At 33.3% G+C, this 23,005-nt stretch overlaps 1 protein-coding gene across 3 annotated transcripts; it reads left to right on the top strand.

Moving 5' to 3' along the window:
- Window positions 1-1,207: 1,207 nt before the first annotated feature.
- Window positions 1,208-23,005, top strand: LOC107190442 (tetraspanin-17). 3 transcript variants are annotated; one of them, XM_015579241.1, is made up of 10 exons: window positions 1,208-1,621; window positions 12,116-12,236; window positions 12,326-12,399; window positions 13,627-13,701; window positions 15,200-15,298; window positions 15,795-15,923; window positions 16,183-16,233; window positions 17,721-17,831; window positions 20,067-20,162; window positions 22,671-22,673. In XM_015579241.1, the coding sequence occupies exons 1-10, from the start codon at window positions 1,523-1,525 to the stop codon at window positions 22,671-22,673; spliced, it is 858 nt and encodes a 285-aa protein (XP_015434727.1). In that variant the 5' UTR covers window positions 1,208-1,522. The 3 variants fall into 3 exon arrangements, with proteins under 3 accessions (XP_015434727.1, XP_015434728.1, XP_015434729.1); XM_015579242.1 differs by lacking the exons at window positions 20,067-20,162; window positions 22,671-22,673 and adding an exon at window positions 22,692-23,005; XM_015579243.1 differs by lacking the exon at window positions 17,721-17,831.

A 23,005-nucleotide genomic window follows, 5' to 3' on the forward strand; every position in this document is an offset into this window, starting at 1 on the left:
GTATAAAAGTACATAAAGTGATTATAGAAACTTATTATTTTATATCACTTTATTCTCGATGAACACGAACATAATACGTATTCTAATTAAAACTTATAATAACTATATAAATAAATTATACAACTAGTTTCAAAGCTATAGGTTAATAAAACATAAAATGATAAGGAGCCTTAAAAGAAGCATTTTTTACACGGTTTTATTTAGATTGTTGTGTATGAATATATGTCCATTCATAATGTTCAAGTCAAGTGGAAATGACTTTACAAAACTCGTAACTTTTTATATTTAACGTATTTAAATATCATCGAAAGTTAAAAATATAAGGTAGAAAACTTTGTAAATTTTTGTTTGTTTATTACATACAAATAAAACAAGAACGGATATACAATGTATATTAAGAAAAATATGATTGTTTCCTTTAATATCTTATTGACCTGTTATTTTGAAATATCCTACGTATCACAAGTATTTTATGATTAAGAAAAACCATTCCTTAGTTTTCTAATAAATTAAATGTATTGTAGGTATATCACAACATCTAAGTAACTATAATTTTTTATGTATTAAGCAACTTTATCAAAACATTTGCCGTCTGATCATTGACACTAAGCGTGTTCACCACGGTCAATGCGAAGATTAGTGATAAATCCGCTCTAAAAACTCCTCTTTCTTGTTCCGGTTAAAAAAAATTGCGAATATGAATCAATCTAGCACCATAAAACAATTGAACGTGAATTCTATTAGTAATGATGTTGGTTAAGAATAACGATTGATGAGGGTTAAGTTGGGAACTATCTGCTTAATTGGACAGAGTGCGAGAAAAGGACGACGGTTATGGTTGTTTTAAAAGTGGTGAAGGGCGTGAAGGGGTCTACGTATGAGGTTAGAATGAACAAGAGAACAAGGTAGTATATATAATAAACGTAAGAAAGAAACAAATTGGAAGGAGAAAACCCGCAGGATCGATTGACAAAGATAGAAGATGAAGAAAGAGGCATATACGTAATGTATAAGGTAAAAAGAACTCAGTATACAGAGGGAAAGAAGCACGACAGTGATACGAAAATCGGCGTTCGAGGGAGGGAAAAGGAAGCGTGGAAGGGTGAGCAATCGAGCGATGGTGGGGCATGCGAACGAGTTTGAAGGGGGAACGAGGGAAACCAAGTGCAAAGTCTGACCCGCTGCAGTCTCATTCCAGCCATGGGTAGTGTTTAAACAGCGTGATGTGACAATGACGGTTATTGTAATTGTGAAACGACGCGTTATTGTGATCAGCTGATCAATTCAGTCTGTCAGAGAAAGAGAGAGAGAAGAAGAAGAAAGGGTTGCGTTAGTCATAAGAAAAAACAACAAGCTATTGAAAGGAATACGACGGGAGAAAAGAGTCCAATTTTGGTGGCTATGTCGTTGTACCTATGATAGGTTTTGCCTCCAAGAGGGGCCAGTTTTGTGTGAATAGTGGTTTTAAGTTTGGTGGGTGTATTGTGTGCACGTATGATTCGTACGAGTGATAGATGAATGTATGTTAGCCATGCCTGCCGTGCGGAAGTACAGAAGGGATACCAGTGAAGTGAGCTGTTGTCTCAAGTATGTGATATTTGGATTTAACGTCATGTTTTGGGTGAGTACACTTCACATGAGTTTTCTTCATTCAAGTATAATGGTTTTTTTATTTCATCTCTATAGTCAGCATCAAGATAACTAAGGGGTTTTCTCAGTATAGAGATAAAAAAATGCAAACTTTGTGTCTTACGGAAAAATTATATATGTATTTTAATAATATTTTCATTCATTATTATCAGAATATATATTTTATGAGTATGTTCGAATAAACAAAGTTTTGAAAAATTTTATTTCGATTAAAACATAGGTGTCGCTAATAATCTTTCTAAGGAAATTCCATAATGACTTATACAAAATAAAAAGAAAGGTATGAACTACGTTAATAAATTAGAAATGTCCTGCGTCATGTAAGTGGGTAGTCAGTTGTTGGTTGTGTCAACGGGAAAACCGTAAGCATGGTCTGTGGCAATGTCCTTTGTCAGTGAATCATACTTTAATTTATATAGGCACGTGTTATTTTACCGTTATGTCTTTCCGTTCTATAAATAAGTCACGCCGCACAGATGGTAATGTATTAAAAAAAAATGTTTTTTGTTTTTAACCTCATCTTAAAACTTTCGTACTTTCAAGATTTTGTTTAATCAAAACATATATTATTACGAAAAATTCAGTAAAAGACCTGCAATGCAGTTTGTATGTTCTGTAAAGTGCTCCAGTTGTGAGTACCATGGTGCACACATGTACGTCACGGTCTGTACACCTCATAGCAATAACAGTGTAGCTCACACTAAATATAGTCGGCTATACACATTATTTCTGAATGGTATTACTCTAAACTTTAATAACGTCATTTACAAGTACAGTATTTTCATATGAGTGACTATAAACGTATCATTGATACTGGCAATTCATAAAACTGTCCTTTTTCCACTCCTTTTAACGTCTTTGCTCAAACGGTTGCTTTTCACTGCCATGATCTTCTTTGATGTTACCGGTGTTTAAAGAATTTCATCACAAAAGTTGCCTGTGAACCGGTTCCTAACGAGTGCAATCGACCACCACGAAAAGGGTTTACTTTGCTCAATGTAGGTGTGACTGTTTTGATTCTGCTATAGGACGGGGTGGTGTTCCGATGCTGATTATGAATTTCTACGAGTACTCAGTCGCTCGGAAATGAAACGAGTTCCCTCTCCTCGGTGAAAATGGCGATCAACAGAAGTCGTTAATGAGAACAGAATATTTTCATGTTATGTTTTCAAATTACATTACGCGGAATTATTGAAATATGGAATATACGGGATGTATCATTTTACTGTATACCTACGAATCGTTTCATTTCTTTTTAGCATTGTGAAAATATGCGAGAAAAGAAAATATTAAAAGTAACAATAATGAGTGTTTCATTTATAAAGTGTGCTTACAAAGCATTTGGAAACCAATTTTTAATATCATTGAATAAGGTATTTCAAGTACTTTGACCATCTATAAAGTTTTAACAAAAATTTGTTGTTATTAATATGTACGATATTTGATATTTCTTGATTCATATGAAAATATGCCAGGAAGACATTTTTTATGTCAATATACAAGATAAGATGTTTCATTTGTCTTTTCCATTTACAAAGTGCTTCACGTAGCAATTGTTGATGTCAATATAGACACATTAATATTAACATATTATCAATCACTAGTCTAGTAAGTGAATGTTCATTTTTGTTTTATCGAAAGCTACAAACTTTAATTATGAATGGTAAAAAATGGAGGAATCTATTTATAAAATTCGAAGAGTTTGTTACATAGACCTCCGAGATACAATATTTTTTCTCGTTTCTTTATATGATTGTTAAAACCACTAAAACAATCGTATACAGAATTGTAACACTCCGAAAATACGAATATCAATCGATCAATATGTATACCGTTCGTTTCAATAATAATTGAAGATTTCAGACGATGAACGGGTTATGTAACATTTTTGGAAAAATTACGTTTTCTTTGTGAATGAAGACAGTACGTCGTAATCTTTACATAGTACCTTATTTCACTTTGTCCTGTCACGGAATAAAAAGATACGAAGAGGATGCAGGACGCATATTATAGAGGCAAATGCAGGAAGAATAACTTTTAAACTTAGTTTACCACAAACTTATTACTTCTAATATAACACCTTCATTCTCCGAAGCCTTCAGTTTACAAAAGGTGTTCCAAAGTTGAATGATCAAACTGCACCACTACATTCAATCGACAGATGGAGAAGAAAGAAGTTCGGTAACATCGAAGAGGCGCAGAGAAATTAAATAATTCCTTTTTACGGGTTACAACATGAATGTCAGATGATCATTATACGGTTACAACACTTCAAACACTGGTTACGCAACGAGTAGAAAGCGAATAGACTGCAGGATTTGTTGGAACGCAGCCGTCGTCTGATTTCTGTTTCATTCTAATTTCTATTACTTGCCGCCCTTCCTTCGAGTGTCAGGTGTCCTTAAACTCTTAGTGGGATGATAAGTGGTTAACCGAGGGAGCAGAACTTTAAGAAGCCTTGAGGAATTTAGGTCCCCTACAGCCCTACATTGACGACCGGGCAAGGAATGTTGAGCAAAGAAATTTAACACGTCCAATGTCCAGATCTATAATCGTAAATTTAGAAAAAAAGGTGGCCTTTGTGTAGTAGTAAAATTCAGGCTTCTTTTTTAAGGACTACAGTACTCTGCAAAAATCTTGGTAGCATCTGTAATTACATTTTGTTGCAATCAGTTAATAATCGAAAACATACACGGCAATAGTAGTGATAGATTATTTAAACCACGTGGCAGAAAAAAATAGAGTATCAATTATGACTTTACCACCATAAAGTGTCGATCTGAGTATTATCAAAGATATTTGGGATTATTAGAAACGAATAAGGAAAGGATAGTTAGAGACAGACGACAGACAAAAGCGATTATCCAAAAATTAATCAATACTTTTATCAACTAATTGCTGTCGTTTCGAAAGTAAAGAAAGCCATATAGAAGATTGATTATTTTAAGTTAATTAAAACGTTTTCAAGATATCTACTAATTTATGGATTAAATACATTCTTTTTAAGCAGTACACTTAACGGTAAAGTCAAACTAATATCGAACAATAATACATTATAAAATATGCTCTATTGATAGGTGGTCTAAGACGTTTGTATTGAACTACACTTTCTATCATCCCTTTGGTTTTAAGAGAATATCGACGTTCATAACACAGGCTGTATTTGTGATTCTATCGAAATGCCCTCGGGGTAATACTATTTAAAAAGTCAATTGTACCAGTCATCCTCGTAGAGTGTGACTTGGCCGAGCTTTCATTACGCAAGTATATACGCAGCACATAAGTGGGTCAAATATGGAGGGCTGGATGATGCGCTTGGACGCGTAAGGAGGGTAAGTGCACTGATGCTGTTCTTGCATCCGTGTCCTCAATCGCTGACACTCCAAGTTCTCAGTTAAGTGCTAGACGAGATTCACAAAGGCACTTGCACCACTAGTGAACTCCGAGTTTCTGCACTTGCATTTCTTTTTCTTCAACAATACAGATACAGTATGAGTCAAGATTTATCACAGTATTTATTGTTAAACGCTATTGAAATTCATGAGTTACCTTTTTACATCTGTAAGGAAAGTTGCGTTACCTGTACGTGGGCGACATATTTCTTATTTGTCTTCATCGACAAAAGAATAGTTAGGACATGATGCTGTGGCAAAATATGGATATATTACTCAGATGATAAGGCTCTGAATTCGCTAATGTGCATATTTGAAATTGTTATTATTACGGTCTATGAAGGGCCTGGCTCTGTTTGCCCCGTAATTCCTTTTATCTGACTGGGTAGAATGAAGATGATCATTTTGAACGAACTAGGCGTTGAGATACGCCTACTACAAAAGACAAAGCCAATCAGTCTAATCGCCATATCGTGCAAGGAAGAAAGGTCGTAGAGTGATCTAACAATTTAATCTTAATCCAATAAAGATACGAGGTTAATAAGTTTTGTCCTTTTTACGGCCAGTCAACAGGGTTAAATTCAATTAACTATTCAAAGCCAGATTTTCGTGGCTTCACTGTAAATCATGAAATTCAAATTCAGTTCCAGTGGTCAAATTCGTATTAATGGTTAGCAAAGTGGAAAATACAAATGGAGTAATCTCATGCCACATCGATTACTTTTTGCAACTACATACTGTCGGCAAATTCAATGAAACTGATGTCTGTGAAAACGTAGAGTGTGGAGTTATTATTTCACTTGTATTGAATCAGTTGAAAATATACATAACAGAAAAATTTCCATTTTTTCTGTTCAATTTTCGTGATAGTAGTTATTACAAATTAATTTATATATTTTACTCTAACGGTCATGTGCAATGTTTATTTTTATATTGATAATACAAAGGTGACTTTTTTTATGAGTTTCTGTTGAAAATTGAAAATTACCTGTACAACATAAAAGTCCAACAAATTTCGGGTGATATTAAAAAATTTGAAACTTTGAAGTAAATATGACTATGTAGATTTATTTATTTTCTCAATAAAATAAATTTTGCGAAACGTTGAATTTTTGACTGCTTCATGTACAATCGGACAGAATTTCTTGCAAGGTAACCGTGTTTTTTAACTTCCTATGTTTATTCGCAGGTTTGAGAAATTAATTTGTGTAAAGTTTTAGCCTTTTAAATTAAACGCTTTACATGATATTGAGCTAAAGTGTTTTAAGAATACCAGTGACATAAATTCAAGCATCATACTATTACTCTCCATAATTCTTCTCTGTTTGGAGATAATATGTACATACCCTTGTTTACTAACCATGTACGTACACACAATTTCGTTACCATAAATTAGAGTGAAAGTTTCTGTTTTCCGATTCGATACTGTCGTTACTCATGGATCGGTTCAAAAAAAATCTAATGAATTTTTTGCACTTTCTCCTTTAAAATAAACTCCTAGAAAGGATAGAACAATTTTAAAAATACGGGTAAAAAAAGTGTACGAAGGTACACAATGTACTCTGCTGTACGTTGACAACGGATCACGAGTTTTCGTTAAAGTTTAACATTGTTTTAAATATACATAGTTCTCACTGTGCTAATGTCCAAATAAAAGTCTATTTACTTCTTGAACTCTTGTCTACAATATGCATCTATTGTCAAAAAACGAACAACATCAGGAACATCTGAAGGAATAAATTAATATTGTCATCATATGCAGCAGTCAAGGGCATGGTTACATTTAGTTGAGGTAAAATTGGTAAAATAAAAATGTGTTTACAATATTTGTGTTGTACAAATAATTTTCAAGCCTCGATAAACATTTATATGCAAAGATTAATTCTTTACGAACAATATAAAATAAAATAAAACTGGAATCTAAATATTATATGACTGATAGAGGGAAAAACAACCATTAAGTAGGTATAGTTTTCACAAAAATTGAAAAACATAGCAAACCTTAAAATCACGTAGTGTCTTAACTAATTCATTGCGAGTGAGATGATAATTTAAGCTTACCAAGTAAGAACACCTAAATATCTTCCTTATTTTTCATAATTGAGAAATGTTTCAAACACAGTTTGAATAGTTTTACATTTTTTCAGAGATCATTTTTTTCGAACTTTTTTTAGTAGAGACCATGTACTTCTTTTTTTATTGGATATATGTAGCACATGTTAAGGTGCATTTAAATATGTCTAACTTATAACCTTGAGATGTACTTGAACATTGGAAACATAATGAAATTCTGAAGTAATGTTAGCATAGTATGTGAATTTATTTTCTATGTCACAAATGTTCAAAGTGATGTGTGATCGGTAGCGATACACTGTCTAAAACGAGAAATCACGGATTGGGATGCTGTTTCTGTCTCTTCTGACGTGATAGCTGCACAAGCTGTAATTATTAGATTCTTCATGTCTTCCGGAGTAGTGGGTTGCTGTCGGTAAACGTTCTTTTTTTGTTGTTCATTTCATAGTATCATTATATTTTCAGTGTTCACATTCACCTCAAGGTCATAAGTTAGACATATTTGAATGCACCTTAACGCGTGCTATATGATGCAATAAAAAAAGTATATACATGCTGTCTGATAAAAAAATACTGGCGACCTGAATAAATTCGAAAACAATGATCATAAAAAAAGGTTCAGTGTATGATACTCCTCCTCTGAAACTATTCAAATTGTCTTTAAAGCATTTCTCCTATCATTAAAAAAAAATAAGATATTTAGGTATTCGGTCGTAGGAGGGGTATTCTATATTTTAATTTCATGAAACTTCGTGACTTTCGATGTAAAAAGATAATCGATTCTGTTTGCAATGCCCAAAGCGGTGATACGTGATGAAAACAGTAGAATTCTCTTTGTCAGGACATTTCAGCTCTACCAGTCCGTAAGTCATAGGTTAACGCCCCTGGGAAATTATCCAGCCCTGTCGATACCAATTTCTGACACAGCCAATGAGCAGCGTTTCTGACTATCGTATTTCACCTGTGCCCATCGATTACGTAGGACATACTTGATATTCCCGTAACGTTACGAGGACCAGGACTAGGGGACTGCACTTTCTCACGAAGATGCTTATCCAACCATCCGTTGTAGGAGAATTAACTAGCGTAATTTGAAACGACAATGCGACTTTTTACTTAAAGTTACGTTGAAGTTCAAATTCCTGTAAAAGCGTCTCAATAGAATCTTTGTTTTTTATAAGGGATAAAAAAAAGCACCAAACGAAGTATTTATTTACAAGTAAAAGGAACATCTTGTTCATATGTATATCTCATAGCTAACAAATGTTTGACTATTTACTGAACAAGTAATCAATTTGGACTTTTTAAATACATATGTATTTGGATGAGCTTTCCAACTAAAATCCGACGTTCTGTTATCTTCTGCTGCATCAGTATTAATAAAATAAGTATCGATTACATTATGTGGTTTCAAACAAAATATTATACAACAGAAAGTTCATCGAAAGATGCTTTTGATATTATAAAATTGATTAGTATTTTATTAAATAAAATTGTATGTTTTGTCATGATCTAATTATAATTCACTTAAATACAAGGAATATAGATACATTTTTATATTTCTTTATTACTATTTCATTTGAAGCTATCCATACATACTAATGGTCGCTTAACTTATGCGAGTACATTTTTTATACTATTAACTCAATTGAAGATGATCTGTGTTTTATCTGTAATTGATCATTATGTACAAGAACCTGGCATCGCTATAAACATGAAAGATTGGATTAAATTGTGTGGTTTTTTTAAAAGTTATGAACATCATAAGTGATCCCATAGTTTCGAGCGTTAATATACCTATGTTGTACAACACGACTGTCGGATCAAATCCAATCGAATATTCAAGGTTATTTGAACGATGGCAAATCACGTTAGATACTAAAGTTTTTATGTCAAGCCTTGCGTGTTAGTTCCGCAAATGGAGGTCGTGTAGCATTTTGCATGAATAAACATCGCCGAGGAGCCATTTCAAGTGGATTAGAAGGATTTTTTTTGTATTTCTTTTGCTTCCGCTGCTTGATTCCTGAAATTAGATTACTCCAGTCGTTATTGACGCGCAATTTTCTGCTCCGGATTTTAATCAGAAGCGTTCGAACTTCCCTCTGCGCATTTCAACGTTGCTGAAAATTATTTTACCCTTACCACTGCCCACTACTCCATTAAAGAAAAAACAATTTTCGATCTTTTCGCTTCCCATCTCTAGGTTTAGGAGAAATTTATTTAAAACAAATGATTATTCGCTTGATGTAATGTATATAATTTTAAAATAAAAATGCTGTATGGCACGCATTATAATACTATAATGTTTAAAAATATTTTTGTAGAAATGTTTTAGAATAAAGTTTCTAGCGGTTTGTAAATTGTATCTGGGGATATAGTTCTAGTAACAACATAAATTATTATTAAGAGCCCAAACATAAAGTTGAGTTCTAATAAATTTAACAATCTTAAAGGAAATACAATGTGTTTTGATGAGCCGTATCAAGATTGATTTCAGACAGCCAACACATTTCTATCGTAGATACAAAACTACTTGCTACATACTTTGTTCGAAACACGCCATTAAGTATTGAATGGATTACTTAGATACAAACAATTGCTTTTAAACAATTAGTAACAACTAAAACAATTTCCCTAGCAGTGACTAATTTCTACCTCGAGTCATAACTTCATCGTTCGTGCAAGTGAAAAAGAGATCTTGCCATAACAAAACTACGTGATTAATGTAGAGACATAGCGTGAAGATACAGTATTTATTGAATAAGAAAAACTCTTATTTCATACCTATTTATTACAAATTTTATTTAATTATTTGGGCTACTACGTAATAAGAAAAGACACTTTGAAAAATATTTAGCTGATTGATTCAGTATGGTGCTTCGTTTGAAAAAATAGAGGATAGGAATTTTATGTTCACAATCAAGGTTATTGCAATTGGGTATGCCTCTGACTGGTGTAAAAAGGTTTAATAAGAGAGGTAAATTCGACGTGACAAATCAAATTAGCATTGTTGCGAGGGGATCTACCTTTAGAATGAACGAATAATATTAACAGTTCGAATTACTGAAAGGCAATGTAAATACTATCTATATGCCACATCCAAGAACCGTTTATCATTTTTATTACGTTGTTTTATCTAAAACTCATACCCAGGAATGTTCTGCGACCATTGATCGTGATTCAAATTTCTGTAACCTGGTTTGATAAAAAAAAACATACAAAATACTAATCGTAAATTAACTTCGTTGTATGAACGGCACGATAAATAAATCCTGTTCAAAACATATTTTCCCTGTTTCTCACGAAGCTCCCCTTTACAACAGCAACGGATGAATCAGGCGACGGATACGCGCACGTAATTGTGTCCATAAAAATAACCCCGGCGACGCGATCGAATCAATTTACCGGATGTAGGCCCATTGCGTTTAAATTGCATTGTGCTTTTCTCTCCTGATTCGATTTCCGCACAAAACTCGGGGATGCGTCTGTAATTTTCATGGAAACGCGAAATGTTCGTCTATAATTAAGCACGAAGTGAAAGAAAAGTTTGTTTGTAAATTACTTGATCGAGGTAAAATAGTTTAAATAATCATCAGGAATTGTAATAGGAGATCTGTGCAATGTTAATAGTTTCTTCACAAGACACAGTCTTCCATCAAGAAACTAACAGTTTGGGGACTTAAACTTTAGAGTTCAGAAGCTTCTAGGGACTATCTCAATAACCAAAGAATCATTCAGAGGTTTTAAATAACTACGACTTCGACATACTCCAGTGCCTTCCAATGGAACGTATTGTTACTAGGACTATGTTTTTACCAACTTACGTGTGTCATAGAGTTTACCACATATTTAGGAATCTAATATTTGTCGCAAGAGCAAGATTCTAGTTACATTATGATTCTGGTAGTACCTCCACGAGCTATAGTGCCTTCGTAAAAACAGTAGGTGTTCGGGTCTTTCACGCCTTTAAGGGTTTCGGTGGCAATTCCAGCATTCAGGGGGAGCCAACTTTCTTGAAGAAGTAGCAAAGGACACATTTAGCGGCTTGTACTGTCAAGGATATCACATAGCACATTCGCTGAGAGGGTTACACCTAAAGTCACTATAACTCGGAGAGGCACTAAATCATCATCATAATCATATTATCATTATGCACAATTTTTTTTTATAAATATGAAAAGTTGTTAGAAACTTTTCCTAGTATGTATCACATCCGTAAGTATGTAGAGTTTATGACCTAAGAACTTTATTGTAGAATCCACTGCTATGTTATAACGAAAACGATCAAAGTTCATTACACATCACTTATTGCATCTTACGGAATTTCCAGTGTATCGAGGATAAATATTGAATAGCACTTCACACATTTTTTCGTTCAAACTTTGAATGATATAAGAACGATATTTATGAATCTTCAAATATAGTTTTACTTGTTTAGGAATTAACGTAGATTTTATGAATAAAGGAATTATTCAAATATTTCTAACATCCGTGATAGAATGAAGCTTCTACCCGCCGTAATTCTACGCAAAAAGTAAACAAGTCTAGACGCATGCGGACTGTGTATCGATCACTTACCAAACTGCTAGTACAAAAAGTAAAACCGCTAGAGTATAGGGTAGTGTTAACAAACTGCATACTATTTAAAGAAATGGGATGCTATCCCTTTTCTATATTACAAAATTTTCCATCTAAGTACACTCTGCTATTGTACTCCAAGGTGAAAAGATAACACACATTAAACTGTTAAAAAATGTTGTTCTTCTGACATAATTTATCCTAACGATCAAAAAAGTTTATTTCAGACGGTTTTATACTTGGTTGATGCCTTTCTTATTTAAATTCAATTTGGATTTAAATATCGACTGTGAAATTTAAATATACAGTTCAGTTTCTGCGATAAAATTCAAATTCAAAACTCAAATACAAGTTAAAAGTTAATTGATTTGTCGTGTGTGCTAGACAAATAAATGAGTACCTTTGGTTTCCTCCTGTTCCAGTGGCTGGGTTTGAGTATTATGGCGGTAGGTGTTTGGGCATGGGCTGAAAAAGACACGTTTAATAACTTGTCTCGTCTCACAAACGTTGCACTTGATCCTGCGTTTATCCTCATTCTAGTCGGTAAGTTGTCGAACATTCTTTCTGTTGTATTTAAAAAAAAATTTTTTGCAATCCATCGCATCATTCTTATATAATAATTTGTATTACAGGTACAGTAACATTTATCATTGGATTTACGGGGTGTGTTGGTGCACTCAGGGAAAATACGTGCCTCCTAGCTGCAGTAAGTATTCAAAGATTCTATTAAGTGCATTAAGACTAATTTGTTTTATTTCATAATTTAAACTTGTCACTTTCGACGTGAAAAATTGTCTAATACACTCCACTTACATACTTGACAGTCGCTTATAATGACACAAATGTACAAAGAAACGTTGATCAGGATACCATGACATATTTTAGTCATTTGTAAATAAATACCTATTGATTTTTAATATCGAGAATATCTTCTGTGTGAAATATATAATTTTCTACGGGATGCGAATAAATTTTTGATATAATAAAACAGGTCTAATTCCTCGTAAATAATAAATAAGTCAAGTATAGGAAATAATTTGTTTCGTTCATGGCTTTATTTCCGAAGAAATCGTATTTGAAAAAGCTGATATGCATAGCACTCATACCCGCGCACTCGTGCTAATAATAAGTAGATGTAGCAAGTAACAAACGGACAGGCCATCCGAATTCTATGCAGTAGTAAGTGTGTACATCAAACTTTCAAAATCATTTTTATCGAAAACGATGTGCCATTCATAAAAATGATATTACATGTAAACTTACAAGTTTGCGAATTAAAAAAATTAAAAAAATGCCAGGGAATGTAATGAACAAACGAGCGATTGGTTTGACTGGTCATACACTTTATTAATCCGCGGTCGAAACGGTATCACTACATTATTGTTGATGAAGAACTAATCCTCCGACTAGTTATATCACAAGTATTTCCCTACCATGTATGTTGAAATATTAAATATTACACATATTAGGAATGACAAAACATATGTATCGCCCTGTTGTCTTTTTAAACATGCAATTATTTACTTGCTATATAATGAGACTTTAAATACTATACGCTACATGTTGATACTACCACTTAGCGGCATTCGTTTGCAAAGGATTATATTATTACGAAGGTATAACCTGTACCGTACAGGTCAATTACGCCTCCTTTGTACATTTTTTTGAGCGCGCAAAAATAATGCAAATCATATGCGCTCTGTATACAATGTCTCCCAAATTTTTGATTGTCATTAAAGTAAAGTTTTGATCAATTTCTAATCTTTATCAAAGGTGTTACTAGATGATGATTTCACTACGATTAAGGCTATAGTAACATTGTGGATAGTTGGGCGGCATTGTACTATTGCGACACTAAACACTCGATTTCTTTTCGTTTTCTAATGTTCAAAATAAAACCTGTTACTATATAACTTATGCGTATCCGTTGCAGTATGTAATATTTCTGGCATTATTATTGCTAATGGAAATGGCGGCTGGCGTATTAGGTTACATCTTTAGAGACTGGGTAAGTTGTAGACATGTTTATCTTTACTTACTTACCGTGACTCTTAATAATTCACTGTGTTACAATCACTGGGTTAAAGTCCCAAAAAGCTTCAAATCTTACAATAGTTTAAGGAGCAGCTAGGATCATAAACCTTTAAAACCGTTTTTTAACCGTTTTCAAACACCTTATACATATAATTCATTGAATTCTATAACACCCTAAATCGCTACAGCAGATATACCGCGCGGAGGAGATTCGATTCGAGATTGGCGATGCGTAAGAAAAATGCTTCTACACATTTAATGTTGTTATTTAAAGCAAATGATATTTTAGGCGAGATATGGAACTAGATAGAATATAATCTTCGGTTGCTTTGCAACTGTTTTCCATAATTTCTGTAATATTTTGCATACGTCGGTCTAAGATAACAGCGTATGGACCAGATTATTTCGTAAAAGTTGAAACTTATTTCCTATAAAACATATTAACATCCTCCGCTACAAAAGTTTTTTGGTACAGAGCAGAACATTACATAGTGTACATAGTTTTTCTGTAATTTTCATTCGCATACGAAATACTTAACTGTTCTCACTTAAACCGAACATACTGTATTGTATAACCATCTGAGAATGTAGCAGAACTAAATGAGCCATCAATAAGGGCACACGCGGCTAATTTGACTCACGTTTTTTTACACTTGCTTTTCCTTAAGATATAATGTGAGGACCGATTGATGCGATGAAATCCAAACCGGAGTCATGCTACACTGAAGTAGGGCTCGGGTGTTGGGATTCACGATGTGGTGAAAAAGGAACCATACCATTTTTAAGAATGTTCTGGAAACTTTTTAAGAGGTTTCAATTTCTTTTCGGAAACTTAAGGTATGGGTTAGGCTGAAAATTGTCAAATGACATTTGCTAATAAATACTTTTGTTGTTTTATCGTCGGCTAATCCATCGGGAAGATTTATATTTATAGGTATTTGAGGATGAGTTCCTTGAACAATAAATCGTTTGTTGGTTAACGTAGGCGTTAAGTTTATTATTGGTACTAGTTCATTTTCACCTATATCCGTTGATTAGCTTAGGAGATAATTGAAATGGTTGTTGCTTCTCTTCATTGGTGATGGTTCAGGAAAAAGATTGAGAATCGATTGAACTGCTAAGCAACATCTACAGGTTCTGTACTTTGTATCACTTTGCAGTTCAAGGAATCTTACACTTGTCAATCTCACATCATATTTATTGTTAAGTAATGAACATAATATTGTTTTGAGATCAAATATTCATTCATACTAAACTAGACAAACCGTAGAAGAGTATAGATTTTACAATTGCTTCTACTGGGTATGAAAAAGGCACAATTTCACAAGTATTGTGTGAATATTCAATAAAAACGCGAATCAAACGAGCCGGTGCACTATAGATGACGCTAGAAAGTCTACATACGGTTATAATTGCTTGCCAATTGTGTTGTCTAATTGCTACTATAAAGGCTACTTTGATTTTTTCCACAGATAAAGTCGCAAGCCACTGGTGGCTTCCAAGCGTTTATTATTCACTATAGAGAAGATCCCGACCAGCAGAATCTTATTGATTGGATTCAAGAGGACTGGGTACGTTTTATGATACATAAGTGGCGGTCAGCTACTTAAGACCGCTTCGTAGTTTAGGAAATAAGCATGATTGATATATCATAAAATTGATTTTTCCAAAAAATCAGAAATAATTCTCTAACGCATGTCCTGGTAGCAGCCATTTATCAGATTTTATACAAAATTTTTGCATACCATTAAATAGGGACAATAGATGAAAAACCGGTAAACCAAATTTTCCCTGTTATTTACCCTCGGTCGAGATAAGAAGATTGAAGATTGTTTTTCCTTAGTAAGTTACAATGATCCATCACAAGTCCAATTCAGTCTAAAGACACTTTTGACGCCCTTATCCAGCTCTACCCTTTAAATTTTACCGTTAAAATTGAAAATTATTTAATAATTAATTATAATATATAATTATTTGTGTGTTTTTATCAGGAACATGCCTCTAGCTAGCAACTTCAAATATCGGCAATGAGACCTGCCAGGGATTCAATTTCCTTTTGTTTCGCAGTTGCAGTGTTGCGGCATCGAGGGGCCTAAAGACTGGGATCGTAATAACTATTTCAATTGTTCGTCGAGCGACATTGGCTCGAGGGAAGCCTGTGGTGTGCCTTTTAGTTGTTGTAAACGAAAACCAAATGTAATTATATCAAAAAATTTCTTTAGAATGTCATTTACTTTGAGAGTGGCAAGGTCTTTTATCGTTAACATTAAGATTATATCGTTAAAAATTACATTTCAATCTGACCGTTTATGTTAAAATTTGAATTGATCACTAAAATTTCGAAACGAAAAAAGTAGACCTCTACCACTTTTATTGTAATAAAAATTTCGAAGTATTAATAATAAATGCATAAATTGAATTATTTTTTATTTTAAAATATTTCCTTTTTTTCCAGGAAATCATTAAAAATAAGCAGTGTGGCTACGACGTTAGAAAATCTAGTTACGTAAGTAGACGTACTTCACTCCTTCGTAACAGTTAACGTCGAAATAGAACTAGTCTTTTATTTGTCGTATTTATAAATTACTTCTTAGAAATTCTCTTAGCAGTACTTACTCGCCTGCAGTTATTGATCAACAACTCCATAAATTATTATCATCACCACCTATTCTCGATTATTGAATCGTTATCGTTTCTTTTCTGGTCCATAGAATATTTCTTTGTTACAATGCCTCTCATTGATTCCCATTGTTAGTAGGATAAAGTTGCTATGTAGTAACTGTAAATCACCAACATAGACTTAATTCTAGTAACAATATGAACCATTTAGACGCTTCATACTCCTCATTACTATTGCAGAAATCAAGGTTGAACTTACATATTCGCATACAATCTTCATACAGAAAATTACTACAAAATTCAGCTTTTGCTTGACAAAACTATATTAAAGCGGACAAAGATTTCTGAATCTAACATGAATCGATTCGTATGAGTTGCTTGAATAATTTATAAACTTTTATAGAGGTATATACACTTCTTCATAGCACATACATTTAACAAGAATGGTTCTTTCTTTACTTAAAACACTTTAATCCCTGGAATTTTGCAATGCGTGGAAAATCATTAGCTGTAAGACACAAAATAGAGATATTCAAAGTTGCTGACACTACAAAAGAGGTATGGCGATAATTAAAATGTTATCGCAAATTTTCTTCCTGCATGGAAGTGGATACTAATCCAGGAAGTACTATAATATTTTTTATCTCAAATGAATTTGTTGCTTTAAAAAACACTCTCGTATTTTTATCGCTATTTACCTGTTTGAATCCCACGCAGCGCGATGTTCAGATTTCATGTCGAAAAGACCCATTACATTTGACTAAGACAAGCGCTATCACGTCGTTTGGTTTGAACCCTGAGACTCAAACGGTTAATATGTGTATAATCTTTAAAATTTTTAAACCTAAATCTCTGATAATTATAATATTGATGATTTACATGAGACGAGGATGTCTCTTCATGTAAAAACAAGTTGAATGTCTGGAATGAAATTCTTGGAAATATGGCTTTGCTTTTGTGAACGATAATAAAATTTATTGATTACACATGCTACTGTATGGAATTCAGCTAGTGTGTCTGTTCATGGGCGTAGCCAGGTTATCAGTCAGGGGCGGGGGGGGGGGGAAATATTAATATATTGACTGTCACAGTGAAAAAGGCTGTACGTATCCAGACACCTCACTGGGTTCAATACCTCACGGAATACCTCATACATTACCTTCGAATACACTTGTTATAGGTTTAAGTCTAGGGACGTTTCAGAATCATTCAAGTTACTCATACAATGCATCTCATTCATCAGTGGACGTTACTACATAGACCAATGATATTAGGCTGTTACTAACAGCTTCAGACACAATTACATAGTTGGAGGCTGAAGTGATTTGGCACAGTTTGTTTTAAATGGTTTCTGTTTATCCCCGGGCAATGCAGACTGGAGAGAGGAGTATATTCGAGAGAGGTTGTCTAAGAGCAGGCGAGGAGTGGCTAGAATTAAATCTCGTACCTGTCGCTGGTACTGTTGTCAGCACTATGGTTTTACAGGTAGATTCTCAAATGAATGTCGTACCGCCCTGCTAATTGCAAGTTCAAACTTTCTCTATTAGGTATATACTAATAATTTTTATTATCCACATTAATTTATTACTTTTATTCCAATCACTAAACTAGCTCTCTTTATTGTCGCGCCTCTAGAATTTCACATTGCCTCTTATTGCCAGTGATTTTTCCTATTATTAGAATAAATTTGTTAGTGATTCCTTTCTGGCAACGTTTCTAACAGTTAATAAGCTTTTGATCAATTTGTTGTTAACAACTTTTAATTTGAACTATAAAAACTCCTAGAAAACTTTTTCAAGTAACATCACGAATTATTGAGAGATATTATACTACGTGACACTAAAGAGGGGCTACTCGATTCCTGCATAAACAAAAAGCATCAGAGAGCTATTGTTCAAAACATGAGAAAGTTTTGGCTTTTTAAAAGAAAAACGCATTTTTTGTTTCTTTGAAATGGCGGTTCGCAAATGTCGCATGTAAATGTGACGTAGATGTAATCATTATTTAAATATTTACTTTCTTCTCATTTGATTCGCTTTGAGCACTCTACTTAACGATTCTCAGTTGGTCTTGTAACCGTAAATATATGTTATATCGCGATTAGTATGTATTTGCATATTGTACTTAAACAAGTAAACATTGCTAGGTGCCTACATAAAGCAAGTAAGTACTTAAGAGAGCTGAGAATATTAACGAGCACACACGCAGACAATAATATAAAGAACGCATTTTTATGTTTCTGGTCCGCACATATCATAGAACGGTAAGTACGATACACGGTCAGTGGTGAATGTCGAATTCTCGAATTGCTTCTCTTTATTTTTATTATAAATAATTATTTACATAAAACTTGTTAAAATGTACTATAATTATTAAAGTTTAAAGTTCACTTAGAATTTGATTTTTTTAATTGAACATTTAAATTTAAATTTATTTAAGTTGCAATTGCTTGATAAATGTGGATCACAAACAGTGTGTATCTGAAAAAGTTTTTCCTAAAGAAGGTTGTAAAAAACAATTAATCATTAATGATGAGAAACTATAATCAATTAATATTAATTGGAAAATGTTTTATATACAAATAAGTTAAGAAAACACAACGAAATTTGTTTATAACTCAATGAAATATAACAAAGTTTGTCAAAATAAACCTTATATATGCCGGGTGAGGCACTTAAAACCGGCCTCCTGCATAACTTGGCTGCTATTGGTGATAGGAAAAAATGCATCAGGCCAAAATTATATGGTATCGAGGGGCTGATCATCCGATGTTACTAGTTTTTTGATAGGTGAAGGCGTCAAGGAGATATGAAGGTCATTTCTGTTTATTTTCTATCACAATTGGCTTAACCCAGACCACGAATAACCTTTCCAATAGGTCACTGTATTCGTCTTGAAATACTCTATCAGAATGTAAGTAAAAAAACATACCGTTCCGTTTAAAAAAACAGAGATGACCTTGATATCTCCTTGACGCCTCCACCTATTAAAAAACTAGTAACATCGGATGATCAGCTCCTCAATACCAAATAATTTTGGCCTGATGCATTTTTTCCTATCACTAATAGCAGCCAAGTTATTCAGGTGGCCGGTTTTAAGTGTCTCACCCTGTATATTTACTCGTTACTTTTCCATGACAAAAACAAGTCAAAATGAAAAAAGAATGAGAATTTTTTACTTCTCGTGAATTGGAGTGGCGTGACCGAAACACTAAATAAAAAGAAAGAAAAATATGAATAGGCACTATATTTCACTCACTCCTACGGCCGCTATTTTGTTTTCGTTAAATCCAGTGCAGTTTTATTTGTAAGATCTGGGCTCTATTTGAATAGAGTCATTTAAAAATTATATTTCAAATATTTAAAAGTGATTTCCGAATAGTTGTACATTACTTTATTTGATACAGAAAATAAAGGAATTATTTTTTACCCTGTTTTTGATACAAGCTGAATGGGTGACGTTGAAAATATTTTTACAATATACAATAGCATTAGAAAAATCGATTGTTACGTTCATCGAATACATCGATTTTAATGAACAATTTTTTTTTTTGAATAACTCGTTTTGTTTTGAACCGTACTATCACTAATAAAGTGCTTGAAATATTACTGACTGTATTATATTTCAAATGACTTCAAAATTACCTTCTACCAAATTATATTCGATTAATCACTTTATTCGCGAGATTCGAGAAAGTAGCCGATCGCCTTTGTTTTCCAGAACTTTGAAGTTGCCAAAGTGATTTATGAAAAAGGTTGTATTCAGGCTGGGGAAGAATGGGTGGAACGAAATCTCCTCGCAATTGCGACTGGCGCGGTTGGTACAGCATTTGCACAGGTATCATTTCTATATTTATACGTATTCTATTTCTTCTATTTCGATCTATCTAACTTTTATATTAATACCTTATGCGCTATGACTTAAATATATTGGGTTAAGCTTACTAAGTTATATACAGTCTTGCCTTAAAAATCTCGATTTTTAAAACCCTAAATGCCCATAAATCTATCGACCAAACAACTCGTCGAACAACAGCACTCGACATACAAAATTAGTTATCAACAAATTAGTATCAATAGATAATATAACAGAAAACTTTCTTGATTTTTCGTTATTAGTTTATGAAATTTTTATCAATGGATTTGTGAAGTTTGTCTGATTAAGTATGATTCAAGTGGTATTTCTAATCATATGGAATATAATGAAAAATAGAGAAATAGTTGTATTATATTAGTAGTTCACACATTTATTAGAACCAGTCTAACTTTTCTGTTACTGAATCTCGATTTCTACCCTTCTGGGATAATGGATGCGTGGTGACACCTGAGACAGCTATAGAACCGATAATTGTCAAATTAAAAGTTATTCTAAATCTTAAAATTCTCCACAATCCTGGGCTGGATTTTTCAAGATTCTCGAAGTAATACTGTAGTTCAATTAAAATTCCCTTCGGTGAACCTCACCCATTACATACACATTTATAGAATAATCATATTTGTATTCTTCTCTATTTGGATATGTATTTTTGTGTACTAACTATCAGAGTGAACAGTAACGTAATATAATATGATAATTTTTAATCGCTGTTTAGGATATGCTGGGGTTACTATAAGAGTAGTCTCTGTAAATTTACATTTAGGGGATGCAGATCCGATAATCCTGACCTTGACATATGTTGTGAAGAATACTCTTCTGAATAACCCCAAAGAAGTTAGTTATCTTACGTTTTTATTAAAAAATTATTAGTAAAAAAAAGTTTGCAACATTATACCAGTTATTTTAAGTATTGAAAGACAACTGTCCCTAACCAGCAGAATTACTTTTTGTCTTGAACTGTCCCAAACCAACCCCGATCAGTATAATGTTTTAAAGTTGTTTAAAGACAGTTTAATATAAGAAGTTCATTCAGAGTTGGTTAAAGACAGTTCAAGAAAAAAAGTCATTCACAGTTGGTTAGAGACAGTTTAAGAAAAAGGTATTATTGTTCTCTTAATGACTTTTTAATAAACAGCATTTGATAACTGAAACTTTCTGAAGGTCACTCAGGAGGGTAACCTTGACAACATATGTCAAGTACAAGATCATCGGTCATTTTACTTGTCAATACTAGGTACTTAACTTTTTAACAAAAAACGAGCGACAGTTAAAACTTCTTGGGGGTTATTCAGAAGAGTATTCTTCAACACATATGTCAAGGTCAAAGTCATCGGAGCTGCATCCTCTGAACCTAATATTTATCTTAGTTTTCTCTGTTTTCGTACGGAATTTATTAACATTATTATTACGAACGAATAATTCTGTAAATATTGAAAAAATTTCGTGTAATTTTTGCGTATGTTAATTGAATTTGACACTCGACTAGTTTGACTACTGGAATTTAATTGTAAATTTAAATTGGATTGTCAAAACTTACATGTAAGTTTGAATTTGGTTGTTAAAATTTAAATGTTAACTTAATTTTCCCTTTGACTGTTGAACCTTGAACCAAAATTAAAATTTCTCTTTGTAGTTAGTTCAGCTCTCTAAGATGGACCTTACTCAATTTCTGACTGCTAAATTTTTGATGCTATCTTGTCAGTTTGTGTGCTTACATTGGCATGTACATGCATCACGTGACTTGTCAATAGATGTTGCATGCGATCGATTGGAAGCGAACGTTTCTCATTAGTAGTGATGTTATCGTTTCCAGAGCTTTATTACTGGCTTGGTGGGAAGTAAATGGTCCGTCGTCATTCGTATTTCCAGAGTACTAATTCTACAGTGTAGAATCAACACTGGATTTTTAATTTATTTTAGTCTTTATAAAAAAGCGAGAGAAAATATCAATATTAATATTTCCTATGTCAGCATCAAGCATTTCTTCGTCAGATACTTCGTAAATGACTAGATCAAAGGAACAATTTATTTTGATTTATTATCGTTAATTTTATTTTTGTTAACATAAACAACGTCTTTCTCGTATTTTTTGTTAGTGCTCAAGAAAAATCAAACATACTGTACAGCAATAATAACAAATTTCTTGTGTATGGACTTTGTAGATGAAAAGATAAATTGAAGTGTCCTGTATATCTCGCATACTCATAGTAAATTTATTGAAGATTATTTCTAACTTTGATTACGGCACTAGAAAAAAAAACGAAGTAACTGAACGATGTCTGTTACACTACAACGCGAACGATAATATTTACACATTTTTCAAAGGACCATTTTATTTTTCACCTACATAATAATTTCAGGTGTTTTAATGTTTAAAAATCAGACTCTACCGGATATTTATACGGTAAACATATATTAGTGTGGTGAAAAGTGGACCACGGAATCGAGTAAATCAAGTGTTGGTTTCAGATTCTAGGGATCTGTATCGCTCAGAACCTCCGGGCGGACATATTCGCACAGAAGGCGAAATGGCATTGACAATCTCGTGCCCCCACGGCTGTGTAGCATCTCGTCTTGATCGATGCCAGTCGGTTGCGTTGATCAAACCCGAGAAACTCTTGAGATGTTCAAGAGAACGGAATTACGCAGACTGTTCAAATATCGTTCGACCTTCGGCCGAACGCTTTCCGCCACTCGTTAATCGACGAGAAAGGATAGGGGGCTGATGACTCGAGGAGCAGAATAGTGTATCCGAGCACGAAGGTCGATTGACATGAAGTCGT

The sequence above is a fragment of the Dufourea novaeangliae genome, unplaced genomic scaffold, assembly GCF_001272555.1.
Source record: "Dufourea novaeangliae isolate 0120121106 unplaced genomic scaffold, ASM127255v1 scaffold199, whole genome shotgun sequence".
NCBI lineage: Eukaryota > Metazoa > Arthropoda > Insecta > Hymenoptera > Halictidae > Dufourea > Dufourea novaeangliae.